General features: G+C 37.1%; 1 protein-coding gene across 1 annotated transcript in view; it reads right to left on the bottom strand.

Annotated features, from left to right (window-relative positions):
* Nucleotides 1–3,933: 3,933 nt before the first annotated feature.
* BCAT1 (branched chain amino acid transaminase 1) overlaps nucleotides 3,934–27,272 on the bottom strand; it is a 68,447-nt gene continuing 45,108 nt past the window's right edge. The window contains exons 7-11 of the mRNA XM_082762319.1: nucleotides 26,772–26,914; nucleotides 21,254–21,339; nucleotides 19,183–19,323; nucleotides 18,513–18,587; nucleotides 3,934–13,167 (exon numbers count right to left, since the gene is read on the bottom strand). Coding sequence (XP_082618445.1) covers nucleotides 13,126–13,167; nucleotides 18,513–18,587; nucleotides 19,183–19,323; nucleotides 21,254–21,339; nucleotides 26,772–26,914 — 487 coding nt within the window. The 3' untranslated portion in view covers nucleotides 3,934–13,125. The remainder of the gene's footprint in view (nucleotides 13,168–18,512; nucleotides 18,588–19,182; nucleotides 19,324–21,253; nucleotides 21,340–26,771; nucleotides 26,915–27,272) is intronic.

Raw genomic sequence — 27,272 nt, 5'->3', positions numbered from 1 at the left:
GTTTAATTGAAAACGCATGCTATTACAAATTAATGTGGAGAAGGCAGCCATGGTGGAATCTGTCTTCAGTTACATATGGCCCTCCATTGCTCATTGATCATGCAGCCTGTTCTTCTGCATTTATCCTCACAGGAGTCTCTCAGCTTGCTGAGAACTATTATCCCCATTTTACAGCTGGAAAATAGGAGCTAGGAGAGTTACCTGCTTTGCTCAAAGGCACTGAAAGTAACTGATGAAGGCTAACCGCTAATCTTTTCCTTTTCAGATTGCTTATAATTTTCCCCTAATGAGAATCACTTATCTGATAAACTTACATTATGCACTGCGGAGGAAACCAAGAGAAGCAGTATCTTTTAAAAATAAATTGTTAAAAGCCAACAAGGTTTTAGCAATTTACTATAATTGCAGTTTGATTTTCAGTTTTCCCATGAAAGATCTCAAACTTATCATCTTAAGACTGAATGAAACAGTAATTGTTAAAATATACTCAGTTGATTACTGATGATCTGTGAGTCATAATTTTCTTTTTTCCCTGAAAAAGTACTTTTTTTTCTTTTCTTTTTTTTTTTTTTAATGAAAACCATACATTTTTCTGGCTACGAGCTTTACACAAACCAAAAATTACAAAATTATTTTTCCTGACAACATTTGTTTTATCAGAGAGAAAGCAACAACAACAGTTAAAGCAGGTTAAACATCTCTACAGCAGAGGAATTCTGCCCTGACCTTCATAGATGACTTGATGTTAGTCTCACTGGGTCAAACATTACTGGCTCTTCTTCCTGTTGCTTAAATCATAGTAACAGATAATAAAGCCTTGCTCATGTTACTCTCTCTTTCCAGGAAGAAGTTGCCACAAAGAGGCTGCAAGTTCTGGCAGAGATCTACGCTCTCTGATCTTTTCTGATCATGCTCAGAAAACAAAGTTTGTGTTTAAATATGTTCCTATCCTGTAAAATTTTGGGAATTTCCATAAAGCTTTTCCTGAACTTTGGCCTTATTGACATCTGTCTTAGCTGCTTATTTGATGTTGTCCTAGTATTAAGAAAGCTTTCCAGTATTATACATATGCAAAAATGGGGAAAGAGTACAAATGTTCTTCTTTTTTTTTTTTTTTTTGTTAGAATGTGAAATGAAAAGTGGACTAAGTTCTCATTTGTGTCTCGTTTGCATGTAGCAGCATGTAGACTAACAAAAGGAATCCTTCCAATGGACTATGAGAGTTAAGTAGCTGTAAGAGGTGCAACCAAGCTCTTAAGTTTCCCCTTAGCAGAGGTAAGGAGTTGTAAGGTAGAAACCCAGCAGCACCGATCTTTCAAAGACAGAGCACCCATCTGAACTGAAAATCTACTGTTTGGTTATGCTTCATATGCATAATGCCAGTAGCAGTTGCAAGGTTTCACGCATATACTGTTAAATAAAACTGCCTAGGCTGATACACTGTAGTCTGGTCTCTGAAGTAAAAAATAAAATCATGCTTTAGCGCTTTGGAGGTCATATTGCACAAGGGTGAAAGTAGACAGCATTTAGGGTCTCACCAGATTCCTTCCACGACAGTGAAAAACAGGCAATGAGTTAGGTAATATCTCTATACTATCTCTTTACCTCGCTTATTTGTTAAAAAATAAACTCATATATCAGGAATACAATGGGAGCAAACCACAAAAAGGTAGGTTCCTCATGCAGGAATCCTTGAGTGTGCCACGTAAATAAACCTTACTTTCCCCAAAATTTGATTGCTCCTTCATAAAACAACAGACAATGCTACGTTTCTCTGCTTTGCACCCTAACACATACACAGGCAACAAACTGTGCAAACTGAAAAGCCATTAGCACAGCCATCAATAAATCTGAAGATCTTCAGATTAATGACCCACCTGATAGCAGCTATTAGTACTTCCCAGCCCAACACTATCACCACTGGTAAATGGAGATACCAAAATAGAGCAAGAGAAAATGCAATTTATCTCAGTAAAGCAATTTACCATAGATACATAATTCTCTCACCTACACAATACCCATAATGACTTTGCAATCTTATATGACTTTGCAATCTTTGCATAATGGAAGATTGCCACCACCTGATAACTAAGTAAATATTTTGATACAACAAGATCAGGACAGACAGGGTCTCTCCTCAACTGACATTGCCCCTTTTGGAGGGAGAACTCTCTGTAAAAAAAAACTGATTGGCTGCTGGGATTAGGAAGGATTTCTAACCTTGAATTTAGCACAACAGTTTTTCCTCAAGAGCCATAAAAACATTCCACCTTGCAAGGGAATGGCAAAGGAAGCATGTGCTATGGATGATGCTTACTGGATGATAATTGAGAGATGTCATTTTCCTGTCAGGAATACAAGCAGCTGGCAAACCACTCAAGTTTTCTGTTTTTTTTTTGCATGATATAAGGACATAGCTTGTGGCAGAGGAAGGCAGCGATTTTAAGTTTACAAGCATTTGGGAGAAAAATGAGTCTTAGCTGGTGGGATCCAGAGCAATAGGGTGGTCAGTGACCCCTCCCAAGAGGTAAAAGGTACTGGTAGCAGTAGTAGCAGCTGTGCTGTAGTCTGAGCTGTGGCATTTTTCTTACTTCAAATTTTCAGGCACTAAGATTTACTAAAAAGATTTAAGTATTTTTCACTGTTTTTATTCTAATCACTTTTCAGCCATACCTTTATGATGAAGATACAAAATTTTTCAGACTTTTGTTTCTTTTCTAACCTGAAACCTCACAGTAAATCAAACATTACAGTCTTTGCTCAGGCACAAGGATTGCATGAGCTAAAGGAAGAAAAAAAAAAGAATACAGAATTCATTAATGACTTAAGCAAGGTCTGGTGCATATAAATTTAAGAGCCATAATAAAAGTGGCTTGCACGTGGGAGATACTCAAATCCTAACATTTCATATGGATATGATTTTTTAACAGGCTTAGTCCCTTAAAAACTGCTACTACTAAAAGGGCAATCCTACTCTTCCCACACATGGGCTCTGCATATGTCTTCCTTTCTGTGGTCAAAGAGCAATCTGGTCTCTCTGAGACTATTTTAGTGCCATTATTGCCATAAGGGAAGAGTGGGGATCAAGCAGCAGTAAACAGGAAGAGCAATGCCATTCCCTTCATTAGCAGCTCAGAACATGAAAGTCACCTCAGTCAGGGTGTGAGGCAGTACCAGATGAATAGAAAGATGTTTCCTCTGGCTTTGCTTGGTGTTGGTTTATGTACATTTCACTAAAAGCCAAGTGAATCACAGTCTTTGTTTTCTTCTTCAGTGCACAACACCAGATGAACTTCATCCCTTTTAAAAGTGAAAGTCAGTACAGCCCTAGCTCTTGTATAGGTGATAGTGTCTCTGGTAGTGGCAGCCTCCTGGTATGTATTTACTTTGTACATCTACCCAGGACAGATTTAAAGGCACCTCCCTCACACGTACAAGCCTGCAAAAGCACATGCTTCCATACTGCTATGCAGCTATAGCTGCACAGTCACCATCTAGACCAGTGCTCTACCTACACCTGTCTTCTGGCAGACCTAGAAGGATCATCAAATATCTTCTGTGTACAGAAGATGAAAGAGCTGTGTGCCAAACATTTACAAAATGCCTGTATCATTGGTGTTATCAAATCAGTATCAACCTGATCAGTCTTTTGTTCTAAAGACATTTTTTGCAGCCATGAATATGCATATGTGCTTTAGACATGTAATTGTTACCTCACTCAATCAGAATATAATTTAAAATATTTCATTATTAAGTCCCTTTGATATATAAAGTGTCTAAAATTAAAGGGTGGATGTATTTTACAGTCTGTAGTTAGGACATTTAAAACATTTGTTTTTCTGTTTGCTTTAAAGTCACGTATTTATCCCACAAACACAGAGTTTAGTTAGGATATTTTTCTTGCATAGGAATTCTCTTCAACTCCATCTAACAAACAAACAAACAAAAATTTGGCTTACTTATACTTTATGTCATAGTAAAGAGTAAATGCATATTTATTACTGAGTGTAAATTAACCAATGTTGAAACTATGTTGAAATGTTGAAAATTAACTAACAATTGAAACTAACAATGTTGAAAATACTTGTTCCACGAGCAAGATATAAAAACTTTAATAAAACAAAAGTTGCCTGAAGTTGTTCTGAAATAACATAATCTACTCAAAATCGCCATAGTGATGACACAATAACAGAACACTGAGCAAAAGAAAGGAAAAAAAAATCCCAAAATTCATTGATTTATCCTTAAAAATGACCTATTTCTTACATTGACTGTCCTTGTTGTAATCTCCAGCCTGATTTCTTTTGTCCTGTTCTGTATGTACAGAATGCATTATTTTTGCTTCTGCTTCTTCCTCCACTTGTAATATTTTAAAAACTGTTTTTGTCACATCAGCTTTACAAGACTCTGTATCACAGGTCATAGTCCATGGAATAGATACGCTCCATCCCAAGAACACAGTGTTGGTGGTGATACTGCTACAAGTGCTTTATTAAATGAAACTATTGCTAGTTACTTGGATGTTTCAAAAGGCAGGGAAAAAAGGGATCTTCCAAGTTTTACTTAAAGGCACAGGTCTGTCCATGTCTGCAGCCCACTCAGTCCCTTGCAAAGTCCTCAAATTATAACTACTTGGGATAAATGAGTTTTGAAAACTTACTAAAGATCAAGCTTACAGTTACAAAAGGTTCCCTTAGGATAAAAGTAGAGAGGTCAAAAACACAGGAATAGAGTTTGATTCTGACATGTTAGGTTTGTTTCACCAGCAGCAATTAACAACTCTTAATACTTACATGTCTACAACTTCTTTAAAGTGTCCTGTACCCCTGCCAGCCTTCTCTGAAATCACTGAGAGCCAACCAGATGGAAAATTTACTCTGATGTGTACTTTACCACAGCATGGATCTGTACTACCTTTAATCACAGTATTCCCTGCCCTGAAAAAGGGGAATACGTCAAGTATTTTTGTAAATATAGCTACTACACATGGCAAATGTCAAGATTTTAATGACACTCACTTTCCAGTGCTTTCCATCTTCAAAGGGCTTCCCACTGGTTGACGTGCTTTAGAGTAATGACTACTCAAAAGTGCCCTGTGAACTAAGTGCACAAAGTATAACGTTGTTTTCTGGCTTCTCTCCCTTGAGTTTATCACCCCAAACTCCTTAGAATTGGGGGCTGTATTCAATCACTGCTACCTAGTCTTGACATATTATAAGCTGTTTCATGACAACATGGCTAGCGGGTAGGTAGTTTTGCTGCTTGATTCGTCCAGCAGTAGTGAAACAACCATCTCAACCTCCAGGCTTGGCCGGGCAGATGCATGTCTTCCATTGGTAAGGCCTCATTCTTCCCTTTGTTACAAGTGCCATACCCGTGGACTTTGGTGGAAGCCAGAAGGCAGAATATAGGCTCTGCATTTTGGCTGTAGATGTAGCTTATCTCTCACCACTTGCATCATATTCAGCTGTACTTAAATGCCACACTTCGTTCAGTAGTTCTTCTTTCTTTCAAGCCAATCTTCAAGAAAATATTTAATAACAGCTCCCATCTATGGGATAATTATGCTTAGTTAGCTGTAGTCGACAGTGATGATTTCATAACATGCCACAAACAGGTACCCATTAAATTCCTTTATTGGAGACAGAAACATTGCATAATTACAGATTTGATGAGGAAAACTGCAAATAGTATAGACTGTTTCTATGGCCAGCAAAATACAGTTATTACAGGATTTACAGACATACAAATATAAAGTGTTTCTTTCATGCCAGATGGTCTGTACGTAACAATGCCATTAGGAGCGTTTAATTGTGCTTCTACAAAACCTTTAGAGAAGAATGAGGTAGAGTTTCCTTTAGTTGATGCAGTATTTTTTTTCACACATCTGTCCTTTACTGCTTTTATATGCTCAGATCCCTGTAAAATACCCTGTTAACTTTAACATTTAAGACAACAGAGACCCTTCAGATGTGTTTACTTCTCACTCTTAAGTTACTGATTTCCCACTGCTACAATTCCAAGTACTACTACTGCAGCTTTCTAAATGCCTTGAAGGTCAGGTAGATTGGGATATCTGTCGTTACAAATTTACTGGTGTGACAAAAATTGTTTGCAAATAGCTTTATATAAAACTCCTGCTTGTCTCCATCATGGCAAAGAACCTTCTGTCAATCTTTACTGTAATGGCCAGGTTTCCAAACCATTTTCCCAGGTGGAGGGAATAGATTCACTTTGTCAACATTCTTGACTAATGGGTAGAATTAATGATATATTGGTCTCCTACCTACAGTTCTGGTCAGCTACTGGGCCGTTAGAAAATGAATTGAATTTATGGGGACAAAACAGGCCACTGACACGTAGAAATGTTTCTCAGTTTTACGTGGTCTGGATCACTACTATTTGTTTTTATCTATTACTTTACATTTTCATGACATATATAAATGTGTTGCAGATTTTAACTCAGATACTAGGGCTAAAATTATGAAGAATGTAGGCACAGGTGTAGGCATTTAAGCAACTGAATAGGAGCATTCATAAATAGCAATCTACCATGCTGCCAGATATTTGGTACACCTGGGTTGTCACTATTTTGGACTGAATGAGAATGGTAATTACCTTCCGAATTCTTGTCTTGACTGAAGTAAGGAGATGGGCAATTTTACTCATTCCTAGCATACCTGTTCTGGAGACAGAGGACTTTTCACTTTGCTTTTTGCTCTGACATTTGCTGCCAGCTCTTAGTACTTACCAAAAAGCCCAGGGTGCACTTGAAAGACACAGTAGAGAAAAAGACCTGTTATTTCACCTGAAGAGGTCACAATTCTAGCAGAGACCAAATCATAATAAATAGGGGATTTGGTATACAGGAAGAAGTTGATTACATAAGGAATAAGAATGCTTGCATTCTTCTCTTAATCTACCAGGACATAATAATTTAAGATAACTGTTCAGTGACATTGTATCAAGTTCTAAAATGATAAGCATTGTTTTTATAAAAAGATGCAAAATTTAAAAGACACCATGTTCATATCTTCAAGAACGTGATCATAAAGTGAAAATCAATCTGTTCCTGCATGATAGTACTGCCTAAGATAACTTCTGAGCTCTTCCATCTCACACTTAAATGACTGCTAAAAGCATGAGAAAATCAAGTCCTAAAGAGTTAGCATTATCAAGAGAACCAGCTCTTAGAAACTTTCCTAACCCTTGCTTGGTTAAAAAAAAAAAAAAAAAAAAGCACTAAGCATATTTGACCTTTTCCCTGCGTGCCTCTTTGGTCAATAACAAACACAATCCTGGACAGGAGGATGAAATGCAATATAATGGACTCCAAAGCATTAGAAAATCATTTGGTATGCTATAGCTATTTTTCTCCACAAAGTTGTCTTCTCTTTTTCTACCCTAACCACCTTAACTACATTCAACAGATATTTTAAAGACTTTCAAAATGTGTTATCAACCTCTTTATTCCTCCCTAAGATCCTTCTGTACACATTAAATTTAATATTCTATTTTTTAAAGCATGGAGTAAGAATTCAGAACTGTGGTAAATTAAGACACAATAATTTAAGTTTTATGGTAAGCAAGCTCAGTATCAATTCATGTTCAAAGACAGGCACAAGTGTCTAGCCATGCTATTACTACTAAAGAGTTAAGCACCAGCATTTTTAGAAAAGTTGGGTGTGGTAAACCTTGCTGGTGCAATCAATAATATTTATTTCCATCTGAGATACTAATTCCAAAATTTCATTTAAAATCTAAAGCTTGACTATTATAATTCAGCATTGCACACATGCTAGGTCCCAACGTACTTTATCATTCAGAGTAAGAAAGAAGTTAAATTTTATTTATGGAGCTAAAGATATATTTGCCAGTTGTGCTACAGACAGCACTCAGATTTTGCATGGTCAGGGAAAATATCCCGAAATTCCCACTAACCATTGGGCTTAAAGTAAGAAATAGGCATGAGTGCAACTGCATGGTTTTCCACCAATACAATATCAGTAGTCTCTTTTGCTATTATGCAAAGAGATAAGTATTAAATTGTTTTTCCAAATCTTAAGGATAGTGACAAAACAGAGTAAAATACAGCTCTGACACTTCCAAAAGCTAAAGACTGCAATTCAGAAAACTTGTAGCCAAGATTCATACAGAGGTCTGTCTCAGTGCTATGTGGCAAGGTGTACCTCTACAATATCTGCAATCTAATGATTCTACATTGAGAGGTACAATGCTTCCTCCAGGCATCACTTTTAAAGAAGATAGGAAGATAGTACTGTCCGAGAGGAGGAGGTGAACTTTCTTTTCATGCATGCTACTACATTTCTGAACTACGTATTTTACTTGTTTATGGATTCACATAGCAAAACTTAAATGTATTGCACTGTACTTGGTATCTTTGTCTGCTGCTTAAAAAGCTTTCTGGAAAGCTTATTTGATCTGTAATAAAATAACTTTTTTTTTTTTTTTTTTTTTTTCTCCAAAAAACTTTGGATTAGAGTCAAAAGCAGCAGGATTGGTATTACTACTACTCTGCACTTAAAAACAGATTAGAATACTTGTACAGGGTCAGCCTGTTCAGGCATTACATGCTCAGGTAGAAAACTGAAATTCTGATCCCTGCACACCTGCAAGATAATTTTTTTATTATTATTATTTTTTTTTTTTTTAACTGCCACTACTGCTGAAAGCAAAACCAATGCAAAATTTTCTTAAAGAGACACTTTTAGTTTTGGGACCAAAGGACATCACGACAGGAGAGGGAGAGGCACTGGCAAAGTGTTTGCAAATCTGTATGCAAATCTGTTTGCAGGGAGAGAAATACAAAAGAATGGCCTACCTTAGGCCATGTTAAGCCATTGTTTACACCTTCCCACCTCTCGGTATACAAGCCTGCCACTAGGATGTTAAAATTTACCATTGGTAGGGTGTATCCCATGCAGAGAGAAAAACATGTCATAGTCTAACAGGATGAGCTATCATCTTTGTATTCTACTTTGTAGCAAGGCACTATCAACAGACAGATCACCCTAAGCAATCTGCTGAGATTAGGTAGATTGTTTTGGAGAGGCCACTGAATTCAAGAGGGTTTCTCTTCTAAACAGGTGGCTATGGAACCCACTCCCAGCTGTTTTTCTGTCTACCTCTATCAAAGTCCATGTACTACACACATTTCAAAAAACTCACATTACAAATCATTCTTTCAAATATCCAAATAATCAAATCCAAACTAATGTTCATTCCTGAGGAAAAATAAGAATATAGTAAGTGTGCAGGAGAAGATCAATAATATCTCTCTGTTGAATGAGGTAAGCTCTAAACAAGAGTTTACCTAGAAAGAAGAGTGGAAGACAGTTGATTTTTGGCTTGAGAGAGATGAACAGGTGTAAGTAAAGGCTGGGGCAGAGATCTCGCACTACCTTGGCTTTTGTCTTGTCAGATTTCCTTTCTACATCCCAGAAAAATCACATTTGCTTTGCTCTGCTACAGACCAGAAAGATTATCTACTCTAAGCAGAGACCTTTATTAGCATTCTTACTCAAGTTTGTCACTATAAATCCTCAGTGAATTTTCCCTCATTACAGCTAAGAATTTATTTAAGTAACACCAGTTGCTGATGCCACAACTCTTGGCATCAGAACAGTCTGCATGAAATACCAATTTCATGAAGCAATCACTCATTTGAAGGACTTTCCTGAAACATGAATCATACTCACCAAACTGAAAATTAAGGACATGTTCAATACTGAAAATAACAACCAAAAGAATGAAAGGGGGAAGAAAGAACATACAAAAATTAGAGTTCATCATTATCATTTTAAAGTACCAGTGTTTGTAAAGCACAAACATGTGAAAGTCTGAATCTCATTTGATCAACCCAATTAGACATTAAATAATTGCAGCCAATTATGCAAATATCACACAATATTAATTTGTTGATCTTTTTTGAACAGTCTCAAATCCTCCTAATGTTAGACTATCTTATGTCTTAAATGACCAATTAACAGAACCATAACTAAGTAATGAAGAACGGATAATTGCCTAGTTATGATGTACCATACTCTTTCTATGTAAATCTGTTGCAATTAAACAAATAGGGCACATGGAAAAGAGATGTGCAGATGTTCTTTTACAATCTATTAGTAGCTCAGGGAATACCACAGTTCCCTCAAAGAAATTTTACAGGCAAAAAAAAAAAGGGGGGGGGGGGGGAGAACAACACCAAACAATTATTTACCCATATTATTTCTTTCCTTTGGTTAACAGGATAAAAAACAGTGGTGTAATACAGGGTAGGACATCATGCAAGATCAGAAGAATTTCCTGTATGATGCTGACCAAATAGCTCCCTTTATTTAGGTTTTAAAGTTTAAAATCTAGAATCTATCTACCTGGATTTAGAAACAACCACAATGTTGAGTTTCACGTGAGAAACAGCCACAGCCAGAGTAAAGCATGTAACCAAGACATTAAAGATAACAGTTGACCATACACACACTACATTTTCATTCTTCTCTGCTAGAAAAGTTTATGCATTTCTGTGGGTCATTCCAGCTTCAACCCTTTTAATTTTGAAGTCTCCACAAACTGAATATGTACACTAGAAGGAGAGGTGTTTCTCTGTTTGGTATAGGCAACAGTGCAAACCACAATAAAAGAAACTACTTGGTTTCCTCACATTAAATTACTTGCATCCAATTTAAGAAGAGTTTTACACAGCTTTCAGCTTCTAAAGCACAGTAAAATAATTATTCAAACTGGTCCCTATTCATTCCAACTAGTGCATAGATTAATACTGGTACTCTCATGCCTTCATGGGGATTTTCGATACAAGATACCCATCAACTCTATCAAGATTTTGAGATGCTAATGTATCGTTCAACCACTTTTCCATATATCTGAAATTAGATACTTCCACTTTTCTTTTAGCTGCTAAATCTAAGATGAACATAAAGGGACAAATTTAAACAGTTCAGTAACAGAAAGCCATGTGTAGTTGCTCATTATATGACTTTTACAAAGTTACATGCCACATTTTAGTTAAAGGCACTCTTTAGTTATGATACTTGCCTCATTGGATAAAATTCTCTACCCCACATTGCATCTTGACATACTCCTCATGTTAATTTTCTACCCACCTTCTTAAAGAAAAATGAAAGACTACCAGCAGCTTATGACACATAAGATACTGAACAAAGTTCAGTAAGATACTGAACAAAGACCAGCACACTATACCAATTCAAATGGTTGGAAAAGCAGACACACAGTACTATTGCTACTATAAGTGAAACAAATTTTTGTGCTTGCAGTTGTATTCTAAAGACAAAACTGTCTAATATTTTAACAATAGTTACACTGTCAGAAAAAAAAACTTCAACTGTTCTTCATTAAAAGATCAGATTGGACCACAGTGAAAGACAGTAAAAGTCATGATTTGAGGGAGCAAAAAAAAAAGATGGCTAAGTAGGGGTATGTCTTTAAAATCTGACCAAAAAAAGAACAGGAAAGCTATAATGCTACTTTTGAGCAGTTGTATAAGGCATGGATGGTCTATTAGAAATTCTACTTTGCCTTTTTGAACTATGTTAACAGATGACAGTAACAACAAAGAACTTATAAACCATGGGAGAGATGTTGTTGGGTCTTCTTAAAAAACAAACAAACAAACAAACAAAAATAAACACCATACAATAAAGTGCTAAGCATTTCCCTTAATACTGGTGGCATCTCTACTGCAAACTATGGAAATACACGTTTCTTCTTACAGAACTCCATTAGTGTCAATAAAGTTCCACCAGTTTTATACTGAAGTAGCACTTTGGAACACTGATACAGAATATGATGATCCTTTTTGGCTAGAGATATCTTAAAGCCATTTGACAAATTGGTGTTCAAAAAGACAAAGCTAATAAATATCACAGGATATTTCTTAGCGAACAGATGTTGTTTCTCTAACTATGGGATATATACTTTATAATGTTTCCAGAAAGTATCAAGACAGCATGTAAGACAATAGCAGAATATGAAGAATATGCTTAATTAGAACAAGACCAGGGCTTGCACTGAATCTCTTTCTGTCTTGGGCTACGTATTTTCTGCTGACAACATAGCTTGTTCCTCAAACAGGAAGACCCCGGTAAGATGCATATGTAGTAGTGGATGCTGGATATATTTCACAGTGAACAGTGAAGGATGAGAAAATATTTTGCTGATCTAAGTCATGTGACTAGATATTGAAGGAAATTCCTTTTAATTTATTCATTCCAAAGGCTTGGTTGCTTTCACTTTGTCCAAATGAAGAGCGGTTCAACTTCTACAGCCACTGTTTTGTTTAACGTTATTTTCTAGACATTCACCAGAAGGTGACACTGCATCTGCAGCTCTCTGTTAAGCCAGACAAAGAGTGATTCTTGTTTTGGCATGGTCTAGCTCAGTCCTGAACATCATGTACGGGAGGATGTATTCAGCTATGAGTGAGGTATGCCCTGCCCAGGCAGCCACTGCTTATCCCCACATGGAGGGAAAGGCAGCAGTCTATCAGGGAGCATTTTGCATGCTAAATCCACTCTGAGTGTGTGGGCCTAAAGGACAGAGCTGTTATTTGACAGAATACAGATGAAGGAGTCTGTGGGACTACACAAACTAAGAAATCTCCCATACAAGTGGGTTACAAAAGGAAAGAGCATATGGCTAAACTTAACTGTTTCTTGAACACAGAGCAAAAGGCAGAATAATGTCAATAGAACCCTGCAGCCAACTAACAGGCAATGTCTGTGTTATACAACTTGCTCTGCTGGTGATGACAGTTAAAACAAACAAAACAAACTGAAGAGCAGTTGAAGAGCATTTTACAAATTTTTACACTGTACATAAGATACAAGGAGGCACTAAGAAACCATTAGGGAAGTTCTATTGCTAACATTTAGCACCTCTACCAAGAAGACAGGCTTCTACTAACAGGCTTACAGTAGAAAACAAAATGATTGTGTTCACATTTGCTGGATTGTGGAAACAATCATCCTGGGAAGTAAATTGATAAAGAAACTATGCTATGCACAGGCAGCTACAGAAGTTGTTATTATTTGTGTTTGTTCTGTCTGGAGGGTCTGAATTCTTTCACCTTCACGACACCAGCACAGCCCAATCGCTGTCTTCTCTTCCATACTGAAAGAAAGCAAAAATGGAGTTTAAGGATAAAATTTAAAAGTAAAAGTGCACAGTAATTATGATAATTTCTTCTTAGATCTATCCTCATAAGGATTCATATCCAGCACCCTGATAGTAGCTTACATTATTTCTTATGCCTTCTGGTTTTGATTTGAGCAAAACCTAAAAGTAGCTTGCAGATTTACACATCCTCCAACGAGTAAATTGTAAAGGGGTGATTCTGATCCTCAATTAGAGAAGGTACAGTATAGTCCTGCCTCACTAAAGCTTTCCATCAATTTAATATTGTTATTCCCGGAGGTCAGATTCCCTGAGCTTATTCCTAAGTATGCCCCTGCTCAAGCTCCAGTAAACATACACTTTTTTTTCTTTCTATTTTCAAGGTGTCATTTTATTACAACATTCTGACTGAATGTGCAATAAAACCAATCACAAATACCACAGAATGCAGTTAGAGAGAATTGCAACCCAAATAAAACAAGGTGTCTTCCCATACATGAACGAGTAGGATCACCAGGCAGAAATGAAGGTGACCTACTACATGGAGCTGTTTTCCCTTCCAGGGAAGCATACAGTCCCAAGGCAGCACTATTGGTTGTTAAATTGTCTCTGTGTTCTAATGTCACCAGGCCTGTAAGCAACACTCCAGAGAGCCCCAAAAATGCACATATGGTTCATGTATGTAAGTAAAGCAGAGGTGGACAGGCTAGTGGCAGATGTAGGTTGAGAGCCCTTCCCCTTACAGTACCATATTCAGTGAGCTTGGAAACACTTTTTAGTGAGGAATAAAGTACTGTTTTTGGAGACTTTCTGTATGCAGAAAAGATCACTTGCTATTCACTCCAAGAGAAGGTAAAAGAAAGTTCCTCCAAATCCAACTTGTTTATCAGCAGCAAATGAGATAAAGACACACTAACATAGGGAAGAGAGAACATCTCCAGATAAGGATATGCCAGAAGAACACAATTCTAGATGCACAAAGAAATAACATTCAGTTTGCTTGCATTTTACTCTTTGATCCAGTAAGTAAAGCCTCTAAATGAGCTGCAAGTATATCTACTTTTTTTTTTTTTCATTATTAATTTTGGTGTGCCTGTTCTGCAGTTTGTGACGTAGTTGACTAAACACTGCTGTGGTGCTGCACAGGACCTTGGAAAGAATTACTCATTGAAAGGATCTCCAGTTTACATTCCCAGATGTCAGTGTGGTTGTTTTGTGAATTGTAACCAAGAAAAAACAGATGTATCATTAGTTTAACCACAAAGTACTGAATTACCCCGATGTGAGGCAGTTTTGCTGTGGATGGGGGAAATGGAGGAGAAAAAAAAGTCTTTGACCTTCACATTGCTGTTTCTCAGAGAAAAGATGACTCCCCCGCCACTCACAAATCAGAAAGCAAGGAAAAGACAGGAGACTACTTGGAAGTCTTGATGGCTCTAGGTACTATCATAATGCTCTGATGCTGATTTCAGAAATTGCAAGATCTGGTCTGAGTTGCCATTTGACTACGGTTCGAACCTACTTCCAGAATTAAAGAGAGAATGAAGATTCTGACCACAGTCAAGATGTTTTCATTTTGGAAATCAAAGCAGATTTAGTTTCCTTTTCTGACTCTGTCAAGAACACTATGACCTTAGGCTAGGCTATCCCATCCTTCTTTTTCTCCCACAGGTCCTGCTCTGTAAAAACGAACACATCCATTATCCTTCCCTAGCTGTCTTCCACTGGTCTACCCATATAGATTCTGTGACTTTGAAAAATATGTGCTTTTTGACTAAACCTCTGTTCACTGCTGTCTTTGACTTCAGTGTTTAAATGTATTTTTATCTCATGCAGTATAAACAATACATTTTACTTTCTATTCACCTATTCCAAGTTGCATCCTGATCTACATTTTAAAGAGTACAGCAAAAGCTTTTTTATTCTCAAAGTATGGAATGCAAAACCACAAAAACATTTGACTGCTATTTCAGTATGTTTCCAAACAAAAGAATCTCATGTCTGTATCTCTTAACTCAAGCAATTACAGAAGACAGTCTTCTATGACTAATCCATTCATAACTACACCATTACTGTATACATTGTAAATTATTTATATAAAATCTTTATCAGCCTTATGTAATCATGATTTCCACTCAGTGACAGGAAGGGAAATGTATATTGCAGTACTACTACTGTCTCTTTCAATTGGTGTGAGAAATTAAATAAGTTCTGCCCATGAGTTTCTAATTTGTCACTCTAGCTCTAGTTCCCACTGAACAGCTGTTCAAATCCAGAGAAATCCTGTTGAATACACAAGACTTGCAAAAGAACAACGAGCAGCATGAAAACAGACTTGAAAACACAATAATCAAGATAATCTGAAAACATTAAACAAGGATGTTTTGTACTCAAAGGAGTCGGTATAATGATATTGGATATGGATCCCTGCACCTCTTGGTCATAGGTTCAAATCCAGGACACTGTTGGTACTGACAGCTATCACTGCCTCACAAATGTCCATTGTCCAGAATGAAACAAATACATTGCCTTAATTCAGGCAACACAATGGCACAGAGACTTAAGCTATGTCTGGCTGTAATTTCCATTGCATTTTATTCTTCAGAACCTGCATATTCGTTGCAGTAACAGTCTCAGACTGCTCAAATGATAATAGCACTAGTCCAGTGGTGCTGCAAAGAGATCTTCTTTTTCCCTTCTGGTAGAATATATATAAGATCTCTGTGAAAGAGCTTGAAAAATGTCTTGACATTCATGAATATTATATATTCAATTTTGTGTGTTACAGCATCATTTTCTCTATGACACTCTGTTGTCCACTTGAATGTAAGCTCATACTTCCATAGGTAGGAATGTGCAGAAATATAACCAATAAATGCTGAGTGACTCTTAAAGAGAAGGCAGCCTTGAGTCTCTTTAAAACCATGTTTCTAATGGTAAAGCATTTGAACTCCCATGGCTTTTTTAAAGAAGGAAGAAAACACAGAAGTATATGTGTTATGTAACAATCCAGCAGATTCTAGGAATGATGGATTTACTGTTGGCCTGCAACTAACGAACACATGCTAAGTACATTCAACTCTGTATGCATAATTGTAATGTATAAAGGTCCAAAGAAGATAAAAATTAGAAGCAATCCATACTTTTTCAGCCTCCTCCTGAGCCTTGAGGGAAAAAGGAAAGCTAACGATGGGCAAGGAGGAGAGGGGTAGCAGGGAAGGAAGGTAACCACAGGGAACAAGCTGGATGAATTTGTCTTGATTTGCCTTGACTCATAATCTACTGGCCAGGGGAGGAAGACTCATATTCCAGTGTAGTCTTCTGAAACAACTCCGGATTTCACAATCCATTCTTCTACAGAACAGACCTGCTTGTCTTGTAATACAAATGGCTAAAGCAGTACCTAACACCTCACACACAACATTCAAAAAGAAGGTGCTAGAACTGGCCTGAACTCTTTCCGATGCTGAGCTGTTCCATGACTGCAGTTAGAAGCAATCTGTGGAGACTCAAACTGACCATACGTTGTTGAAGGCCCTAACTTAGCTTTCAGAAGCACGATGTAGGCATCGGAAAATAACACAAGAATTACACAAACGACAGTAGATGTTAAAGATCCCTGACATACTAACAAGATGTCTTTAACAGAGCAGAGCACTATGGAACAGTGATCAGTATACATCACAATAAAAAGTATATCAATAAAATTATACAGTCCATAGCTTGTCCCTGACATAAAACCAGACAGATGGCAAGAAGAAGAATAAACTGATGGACACCAACAATGATGTGGTCTATTAGGCACTTAGGGATGAGAAAGATGAAATAGGACTGTGGTATGTAGGATTCTGGAGAAAATCCATGGTGTAGCATTGTGTACTGAGATGATAAAAATATTATATATAATTGACCTGGGAACACAGAGTACTAAGCCTCTCCCTCCCCTCAACAAATAATAAAAATTAGAACCAAAGATGCCTATGCTTCTTCCTAGCTGTCAGTCCTAGTCTTTAAAGAGAAAGATACAGATCACAAGCCATTATAATTGGCAGAGCTGAAACAACAGAAAAGTGGCAGGAAGAGCATCTTTTTGCTTTCCATGAAAGTTAACTCAGCCACCAACACAAAAGTAACACAATATCAGGACTTCTTTATTGAGCTAACAATGCTCAATATTATTCTAAGGAAGAAAAGACATGGATCTTGTCATCCTTTTAATGAAAAATAGTCAAGTGGTCTTGCTGCAATATTTGAGCTACCAGGCTTAGAAAATATTTGAAAGTAAAAAAAAAAAAAAAAAAAATACGGTTATGTTGGAGACCAGTACCTGTGAACTTTAAAAATATATAGAGAAGCAAGACTAAAGAAGAATAGCAAAAGAACCCTGTGTCAGATTATTTCTACACGCTAGTAAAAGGCCTGTAAAACAGAAAATTCAGTTTTAGGAATCTGTCTTAAGAAGTTCTGATTATTTTAAGGGATCCATACTGTTGCTAGGTACTGCAACAGAACTCAGTGTTCACTGACAGGAAGATAAAAATTTTAGTAGCAAGTCTAAGAACCTCCTTGAGCCAAAAGCTAAGAATGCAGAGCAGTAACTATCAGATGAAAAATCATGACAACACTGGCAAACAGCTACTACTATCAAATCTAAAATAAAGGGCCTAGCAACTTACCAATACCTACTCCTATCCCCAAATCCCCCACATTATTAAGTACCCTAAAAAAAAAAAAAAAAAAAAAGGAAAATAAAACAGTCAAATAAAATAAGGAGGGTCATCATGTTATGCTCATTTATGGTAAATGAAACAATACTGATTTCCATGCCCAGACATGCAGGACAAGCACAGATTCCATATAGAATGTGATATTTAGCAAATCACAGAGGAAGAAACTGTTTTAAGAACAAGAGGTGGCCTTCTGATTGGAAAGTACTGAGAAACAGAAATGATGATCAGCTTGCTGTACCTAGTGAGTGCTTACTACTGTACATATCTCTCAATTGATTAGTCCATACTCATTTATGATTGTGGTTAATAAGATGATTCATCTATTTTTTTCCCTTCAAAGGGAAACTTGTTACAACTGTGCTGGATTTTTACGGATAACAGCAATATCTTAAAACAATATCCATTTTGGAAGATCAAGGGAAAAAGTATACCACTCTCCATCCATATAACTTTTTTTTTTTTTTCATCTTGAGAAAATAAAGCTAGATAACCACAGCAAGCTAAGACATAATACTATGCCTATAGCACCATTATTAAAAATACTTGTTTCCAATGTTTTCATATTGTCACTTTTTACTATTTTATTTCGTTAAAGAAGAGCAAATATCTTACCTGGATATCACTCAGCTTATTCAGGAATCGGGTTGTTAACTGAGGTCCATTCTCCATAGTTGGAATGTGCAAATGCTAATAATGAGTAAAGAAGGTTGGGGTGGGGCATTGGAGAAGATGGAAGGGAGATAAGATGGAGAGAGAAGAGAAAGAGAAAATAACATAATAATAGCTTTATATAAATATAAATCCCTTTGGGTCAACAAGAATTTGAATAAGTATTTATCAAGCTTCCTAGTCCTCCTTAAAAGTAGGTAAGGTTAATTGTAATGTTTTAATAGGAGAGCTTGCTCAGCCAGTGAAAAGTTAAATTAGTTGTACTGTTATGCTGTTTTGAACAAAGGCCAATCTAAGCCTTCCAAGAGATCCATCCAAAACAGACAGTTAATTGTACAGGCAAGATACAATTTCTTAACTAAGAAAACAAACAAACAAAAGATGAGAGGGAATGCCCTATTCTGACAACATACTAGTAACTCATTTGGCAAATAACATACTGACACTTCATCTCTCTACAAGCCTCAGGCAGCACTCTTTTTCCACCTCGTTTGTGGGTTTCTTTGTTGTTGGTTGTGGTTTTTGTTTTGTTTTGCTTGATTGTTTTGTTTTTCTTTTGACTACAATTCATTATGAGAAAATTCTGGAGAGGCAAAAAAAAAATAAATCTTACCTTGCCCTTGTACAAAATTTTGGAGATAGGACATACAATACAAGCTGTTCCAGCACCAAACATCTCCTTCACTCTGTTCTCTTCCAAGGCAGCTGTCAGGTCACTCATGGTGATGTATCGCTCAGACACTTTAAATTCTCCCTGCACAAGAAGAATTAAACAGAAATTGTAAAAAGTTTAACAAATTATGGTGTTTGTTGTTGCTTGTTTTCCATGGTTGAAACATCTCTGATAGAACTATCTTGTGTTTTTACTTAGCCCATTTGCAACCAACTAAGTTTTGGCTGTGATTTTGTGATCTTTTCCAACCTCATAGTATCACACAAGATAGACTCTAACAAAAAGGAAGCCGGTGATTTGCCAGGTAGAATGCTGATGACTAAATGGTACTTCCTTTTTATTTGGCACACAATGCCAAATATTGCATTAGGGAATAATACAGCAGAATTTGTCATGGGTTATGTGACACAGGATCTTAGTACTTATGGTCTCTAGAGTCCAGAAGTTTGTACAAAAATGATTCTTGTACAAGAACTTTCCATCCCACTCTCGGACAATTCCTAAGCAAAATACTTTTTATTAATTCCACCTGTAATGCCAGTTGGATGCAGTACTTTTCTGTAACACCTGGTGAAATTTTACATTGCAGTCTGCACGCAACTGTCACCTACAAAAATTAACGGTACTGCAGGTATGCATAAAGCAATTCACACTGGAAGCAGTCTTTAAAAAGGAGAAAAGTTTACCTTCTATAAGTGTTGAAGAACAAATAGCAACTGACTGAGGGGAAGCTTTTAAAGAGCAATAGTAATCATTGACCTTTGTAATATTCAAGTGATGGCTTTATGTAGACTTTATTGTCCTACCAGACCAAACTAAAGTTTAGCCCTTGTTTTATATGCAATCTTTTAAACATGGAACAGAGGTGCAAAAGAGAGCAAAGAAATATGATTAGCTCTGGAAAGGACAGCATTTCAAGAGAAAGGCAGGGACACCATGTAAGCAAGGTATCAGACAGGTTAGTAAATGGAGGACAGGAAGATGAGAACGATTTTTGGGAGAGTAGAAGACACCTAATTATTCATGAGCACTAAGGTGAGAGAGATTCTGACATCTCACTGACAGGCCCTAGCAACCAGGAATACCTGTCTGTCTTTTAAAGGAGACAAGTCTGAGAGGTGCATGTGCATATCTATACTAGTTTTAATCTAGATCACAGTAGTACTAGTATGAGTAAAGATGCATGAGAGTTCAATGTAGATCAACAAGTGACATATATACCCCACGAAGCATGTGCTTAGCTCTCTCCATTATGCTTAGCTCTATTCATTACATTGAACTGCAAACTGTATTTCAGGAAGTTTTTCAACTACAGGCAGCTGGAAGCTTGGAGAATACCAAGGGGAAAGTATCACACATGCCTACTTTATTCCTGTTATTCCTCCCTGAACATAACCCTGGGCAAAATGAGGAGACATGAGAATGGGCTAAATGAACCTTTGGCTGTATGGTATTTTTACCCAAGTAATACAGTATAGGCAGAGTGAAGAGTTCCCTGCATTTCAAGATATGAGCTAGTCCATTCAAGTGCCAGATAGGTACTTGGGATGGGTACATTACACAATTGGAATCTGTAAGCAGATAGATGGCTAAGATTGTGGGTTAATTTTAGGTTTCATGCTAGATATTAGGAGTAAGGGTGGAACCATGAGAAATAAGTGGAGAGACATGCAGACAGCGCTGATAACTAAAATATAGTTGTGGTCACACACGGTAATTGTTTCTATCCTTGCTTGATGTTGTTGGTACTGGTGGATTTAATGAGAATTTTCATATTAAATACTATATGGAGCTACTTTAACAAGCTCAGTATTGTTCTCTGTGACAGGTTTGGGTATTCTGATGAAGTTGCTAGGAATCTATGAATCAATAGGCTTGTTAGTTCCCATTTAGGTTAATGGATTTGACTAGACCAGTTGAACTTCCAGATACTGAACAGCAGAAATACATATTTTTGTAGGTATTATAATATGATGTTTGAAACCATTACTGGAAAGGTCAAAGCACTCACCCAGTTGCGTGCCAGATCCAAAATGCTCTGTCTTGTCACTCCTGGAAGGATGATGCCATCTAAAGGTGGGGTTGCCAGTTCATTTTCTGTCAAATACAAGAGAAATTAAACAAAACAATCAAAAAACACCGAAAATGAAAATCAAAAACTTGTTCAATGTTATCAGAAATGTTCTCTACCCTGTAAGATGCAACATTTTTCAGAGTTTTGTGAACACAGACTGCTCAAATTTAACTCCAACACGTTACTGTTGAGTGTTTGAAATCTTTTGACTACACATGAGTGGACAGGGAAGAAATACATTTAATACATGAATAAATACATGGTAAAGGCTAGTAGTAAGATTTATTCCTCAGCATTATTCCATAATAATGGATTCACTGAATAGTTATTGGGAACCACTGAACAGCTGTCTTCAAATTCAGGCTAGAGAGACACAAGGGAAAGCCATGCCTAATAATGCCAGGGCAGATCATGACTCTCCCTGAACCACTTTAACTTATTTAGGAATATGGTGTTCAGTATTCCAAACGCTATAATGAAACATTTCCCAGGAATTTTGAAGCTTGTTTACTGAATTAGCAAAGCAGTAAAAATCTTGCCAAATTCATTTTGAAAAGAGACCTTCTTAATGATCTTTCCACTTAGATAAAAAAATAAATGTTCATCCAACACTAACTAATGAAACAGTAATACATGGTGATTCATACTTGGTAAATACTTAAATTTACAGTCAGTGGGTCTTTCAGGAATACTCTTCTTTTTTTTTTTTTTTTTACTTTTTTTTTTCTTTTTTTTTTTTTTCCTAACTGTTTTCTTTTCCCCTTGAGGATCCCCTATCTTTGTTGAACATACATAGATATTATCCAGATCATTAAATCCACAAACCATAATGTTTGGAGCAGCCGTAAAAAATCTCTAAAGGTCCTACACAAATTTGCAGCTGGATAGAAGACAGAAACATGCTATTCATCCTTGCATTGAGAGAGACCAATCTGAACTTAGCAGCTGAACACCCTGTTTTCAGCAGTCAGATAATGTGTGCATAAACACTGCCTGGCAGCTAGTGCATACACAACTCCAGGCTGACTACAGCATGCTCTCTCTCCTCCTCAGGACTTTGGGAGCTGGTCTGGAATAGAAGAACAAAGGATAATAAATGGAATTGTTCATTGAATCTGCTACTCATTGTCCATTCTCTTGAGAAAAGTCTGTTACTTTTTTAATGCAACCAGCTCTAGATTTATGTATTTTAATAAATAGATGTTTTTTCCAACTTATGCTTCCACATTCCTTTTATGAGGATCCACATGCACATATGTTATCGACATAAACTATCATCTCAAAACATGTAATGAGCTGCCCTAGAATAGGCTATATACATTCTGCTCTAGTTTGACTCACCAGTAGTACCATTCCCTAACCTATCCCAGATTCCTAAGTATAGCAGTGGTGTCTACTTTCTCGTGTAGTCAAGAACAATACAAAGTTCTTCACTCCTAATCACGATGCTCATCACATCCTAATTCTGGCACAGCTACCAAAAGAAGAGGACTCGAAAACTTCCCATGAGCCACAGACCTCCATTCTGAACAGTAGGAAGCTGATAGTGCACTTTCAACCTCACCTGCTATGGACTCTGCAGACACAGTCATATACAAGTCTTTCTCTAGCAGAAAGCTTCAAATAACATGGACCTTAATACCAAAGTTTGTGACTACATACCTTATAACATTCTCTTTCTGGTGCTTTTGCTACAAATCTTGTCCAGAACCCATTTAAGTTCAACATAGCATATTAATTGATTTGAGCTATTTTGAAAAGATGCCAGGTCAGACCATCCCCCAAACAGCACTGAACAGACAGGACATGGGAGTCTCATAATGTTTCAGACAACCTGTTCTGTATCATTTTGTCAAGTATACATATGATGCCTACCAGCCTAGGGCTACCTAAAGAACATTTGCTCCCCCGGATATTTGGCAGAGCTGATAATACTATACAATAAGGTATTCCAAAATGTTTGTTCTCTGTGAATTGATGCCAAAGCAGGCTCCATGTGACATCAGATTGTCCATCTCCGGGTATGCAGGCTGTGAGCTCAGGCTCAGTTTGCCTTCTGAGTTATTCTGGTGGGCTAGGAGCCTTAAAATTTATAGCAGTTATAAAAGGGAAAAACATAATTTGAAGGAAAATGTTGGGATTTCTCTTCTTTTGAATACTGTTATTACTTGTTATAATAGTAGCACTTTAAGTCCAGTGACCCATTGCACCAGACATGGTATAGGCACGCCATAACAATGGAACTCCCACGGGGAGTTTAAAGGTATTTTTAAAATGAAGTCTTGCATTTTACATAGCTTCAATTTTAATACACCCACATTTATGAACATACAGGAGATAATATTCCAAACATGGGATGCCTTCAGTACTAGTCAGACAACAACAATGCAGAGAAATTTACCAAAATTATCATTTACCAAATGATTTACCAACATAAAGTGAACTTCAGAGTCAATGATAACCCAGTGAACCCTGATTTCATGGATGTGAATGGCTGACTTTTGCTCCAAGTTTGTTATGGACCTTTCTATTTCTTTCTTCTCCTTATTTCCCTCAGGCTTTTCTTCTACTCTCCCCTCATGCAATCATTCCACCTTTTCATCTCTGCTGATTTCCTTTCCTCAATTACTTCTCTCTTTCTCTTTGTCTGCCGTATCATTCATGCTGCTCTTCCCTCCATGCTTTTGCTATGAACTCCTATTAGAGCAGAAGGTACAATAATTACTCTGTTAGTAGTCTACTTGCTCCCACAGCAGAAATAATTCTCCACTTACAGAACAGTAATCAAGCTTGCATGTTATTTTACCTGAGTGTTCCACTAAGTCCTTTAAAATATTTAACCCTATGTATGGTGTTTTGAAGTGGGTGTTATTGATTCCCATTTTCTTAAGAAACTGAATTTTTGGCAAATGTGTACAGATTTCATAGTTAGCAACCTTCAGGTTGGACATTACGTTTAAATTTCAAGGTTTTCCAGAAAGTCAAGCTTATGTTCTAGGAAGAAGAAAAAAGATTATTCAAGGAAATAAGAGCTTTAGTGTTAACAGCCTCTTGGGAATATTATGTACTCTGAAGAGACAAGTGGACAGTACAGCAGGGTGACCAAAATTTTCATTTTGTGAACATAAAACTATAAATAGTTATTGACAAATGGAATATCATGCTCCCTTATTTATGCAACAGTGGTGATCCAGATTTGGTCATATCACAAGCCTCAACCAGAGGAACAGCGGGAACACAAAAGTAGCATAGAGGATGTCATATTATTTTACAAAAAATTACTTAATTTCCTACAGTTTCCTCCACAATGTTACAAATGAGACATTTTTCCAGGCTCCCTCACTACCCAAGACAATGTGTCATGTTTAGTAACAATGTTGTAATTGAGAATATAAAGCAAAGGCTTACAAAAAAAGCCTGCTGTCATTGGAAGCATGGATGTTCTTTAGAGTGGGCTTTACCGAGCTGGGTCCTTGGTTTGTTACACACCATGTAGAACACATTCAGACTATCCTGCAGTGACCTTTTAACACACAAACAGGGGCATTTTCCTTTTGATGATGATTTGCAATTTTTGCCTCACTTTTTTTTTTTTTTTTTTTTTTTTTTTTTTTGTGTGTTAGATCACTCTCTCTCTCAGCTGCAGAATTTGCATAACAAAACAAAAACACAGCCTAAGTATCTGTTGTGAAGTGAGAGAAAATAATAGTAGACACTTAAAATCACTATGTAAAGCTATAAGGCAGGTATAGGGTGGCTCATATTGGCAGCAAGAGTCATTTTCAACTAAAGATATCATAAATTAAGCATTAATCAACACACTAGAAGATAGAAAAGTGCTCCAATGATGCTAATGACCATGTTGTGTGAAATGGCAGGTTTGCCAGTACACTGTTAGCCTGGGTGGCATGAATTACAAGTTGTTTGCTACGGCCACCTCACAATGGTACTATTCAGCGGTGCACTGGTAATACAGTGATTGGCAGATCTTTGGAACAGTACGGTGCTGCAGCTGGATAATTTCAGCATATTCCTGGTTTAAGTACAATGAGAACATTGAATTCTAATTATGTCCCCCCTTCACTGTCCCTTCCCTGGACAAAATGAGCCAAAATCTATTTTCATGTCTCTCTAGTGAAGTTACAAAAGGCGTGAATTCAGCCATCTAACTACACTGACAAATCCACTGCTGTTATAATGAGATTGCTCATATTTACAGTTTCATCCACAAGACTTCACAGACTCATTCAACAATGAGAAAACATCATTTCAGTCCTTCAGAAATGGTAAAGATTTTGCAGAAAAACAAGTAATGAAACTGGAGATAGGAGTCAAGTAGCTGGATTCCCATTACACTACATTATCCAAAGCTGTCTCTATACTGCAGGTGAGCACTGTCAGAAAAATAGCAGTTTTCAAGGATACCTACAGCACTATGACTAAATCAGAGTCTAAACCCTGCATATGCTGCCATGCAAAAATTCAGTGACAATTTTCATGAAGGACCAGCACTCATGAAAATCGAGAGGTGTCCTTCCATTCACCACCATATATGCTGGCTCGTTCTTCTAAGGACTCAAACTTTTGTGGTCTTCTAAGCCAGTAGTCAGGTGCAACTATTTGTTCTTAAGCACTGAATACTTGCATGCCCAGTGGGTGTTTCCAAGATGTCTAAATAGATGTCTGCTTATTAACTAGATAGTTTTCGAAGCAACATGTACATTACTCAGAGGTGTAGATGCAAAAAGTTAAAAACTGTTTTAAGAATAGCATATCTTGAAAGTATCATTTGAACACCACTGACATAGAATGCTGACTGACACATTTCTGTCTGCCTCCATTGGACATTCAAATTCTTCAAAGAAAGAGCTGAGTGCTTTATCAGCTAGATGCTGAAGCACTTTTGGCCATGCTTCTGAAACATGTGACTTGCTGGAAAGTGATGATGGGAAAAACCCATGTGCAAAAGGAGAGTTTGAAGAGTTGCACAGCCATAAGGTGGTTTTAGTATGTGTGCATTGTTTCTGACACATCTCCAGGATAAAGAACGCAGCTAAAACTGACAGCAAATCTGCTATGCTACCCATATGTGGCTAGACTCTGTCCTTCTGAGCATGTGGAAGGTTCAGCTGTTTAAGTATGTTGTTAGGCATTGCTCATGGCTGCTCTGGAATCTCCTCTTTCATAACGGTAGGACTCACCTATCAGTTCTCAGAAGGGAATAGACATTCCCTTTGTTAAGTCATTTCATTAAAAAGTTTATGATTGGCACTCTAACAATCATTTTGTGGATTATAGAAGGAGGTCACTATCCCACTAAGATGATGAAGTGGATGATGGCTGGCATTTTGGGAGGTCCAAATAGCTTCTAGAAGCCTCGTACATAGAATATGAATACCTGCCTTATGATCCCAACTGTCTACTCTAATAGTTTTCATGTTGTGTGTCACTATACCTCCATCTTCATTTATCCAGTATAGAAACAGATTCATTGTTCCAACTTCGGTTATTTGGTGATCTTCTCCATAGAGCCACAGAACCTGCTGGCAGCCTAACTCCAGGGCTTCTTGCTGGGCATAAATAGAAGAACCATAATTCCTTTCAGAAACAAAAAAAGAAAGAGCAAACATATGAGTATCTCACTGGGTATTTTCTTATTTCTGTGCAAGGTTCAGTGCCCATGTCCTTTACTGCAAAGGGCTCATTTTCCATTAGAAGTACTTCACTGTTTTTGTTTGTTTGTTTGTTTGTTTGTTTTTACTAGATCATTTTGTATCTACAGCCCCCAAATTTTGAAGGGCTAAGTAGCATCAACAGCTCAAACATATCCATCCAAATTTTCTCAGAATTAATTCTTGTTTCATTTTCTGGATATTCTAATCACTGCAATTAGACACCTTAGTAAAGAATTCATCTTTATTTAGCAGTTGGAATCCTGGACAGATGCAATAATTCT

The sequence above is a fragment of the Aythya marila genome, assembly GCF_965140915.1.
Source record: "Aythya marila genome assembly, chromosome: 1".
Taxonomy (NCBI): Eukaryota; Metazoa; Chordata; class Aves; order Anseriformes; family Anatidae; genus Aythya; species Aythya marila.
Note: the sequence above shows the minus strand (reverse complement) of the source record. Positions and strands in the feature narration are given on the sequence as shown.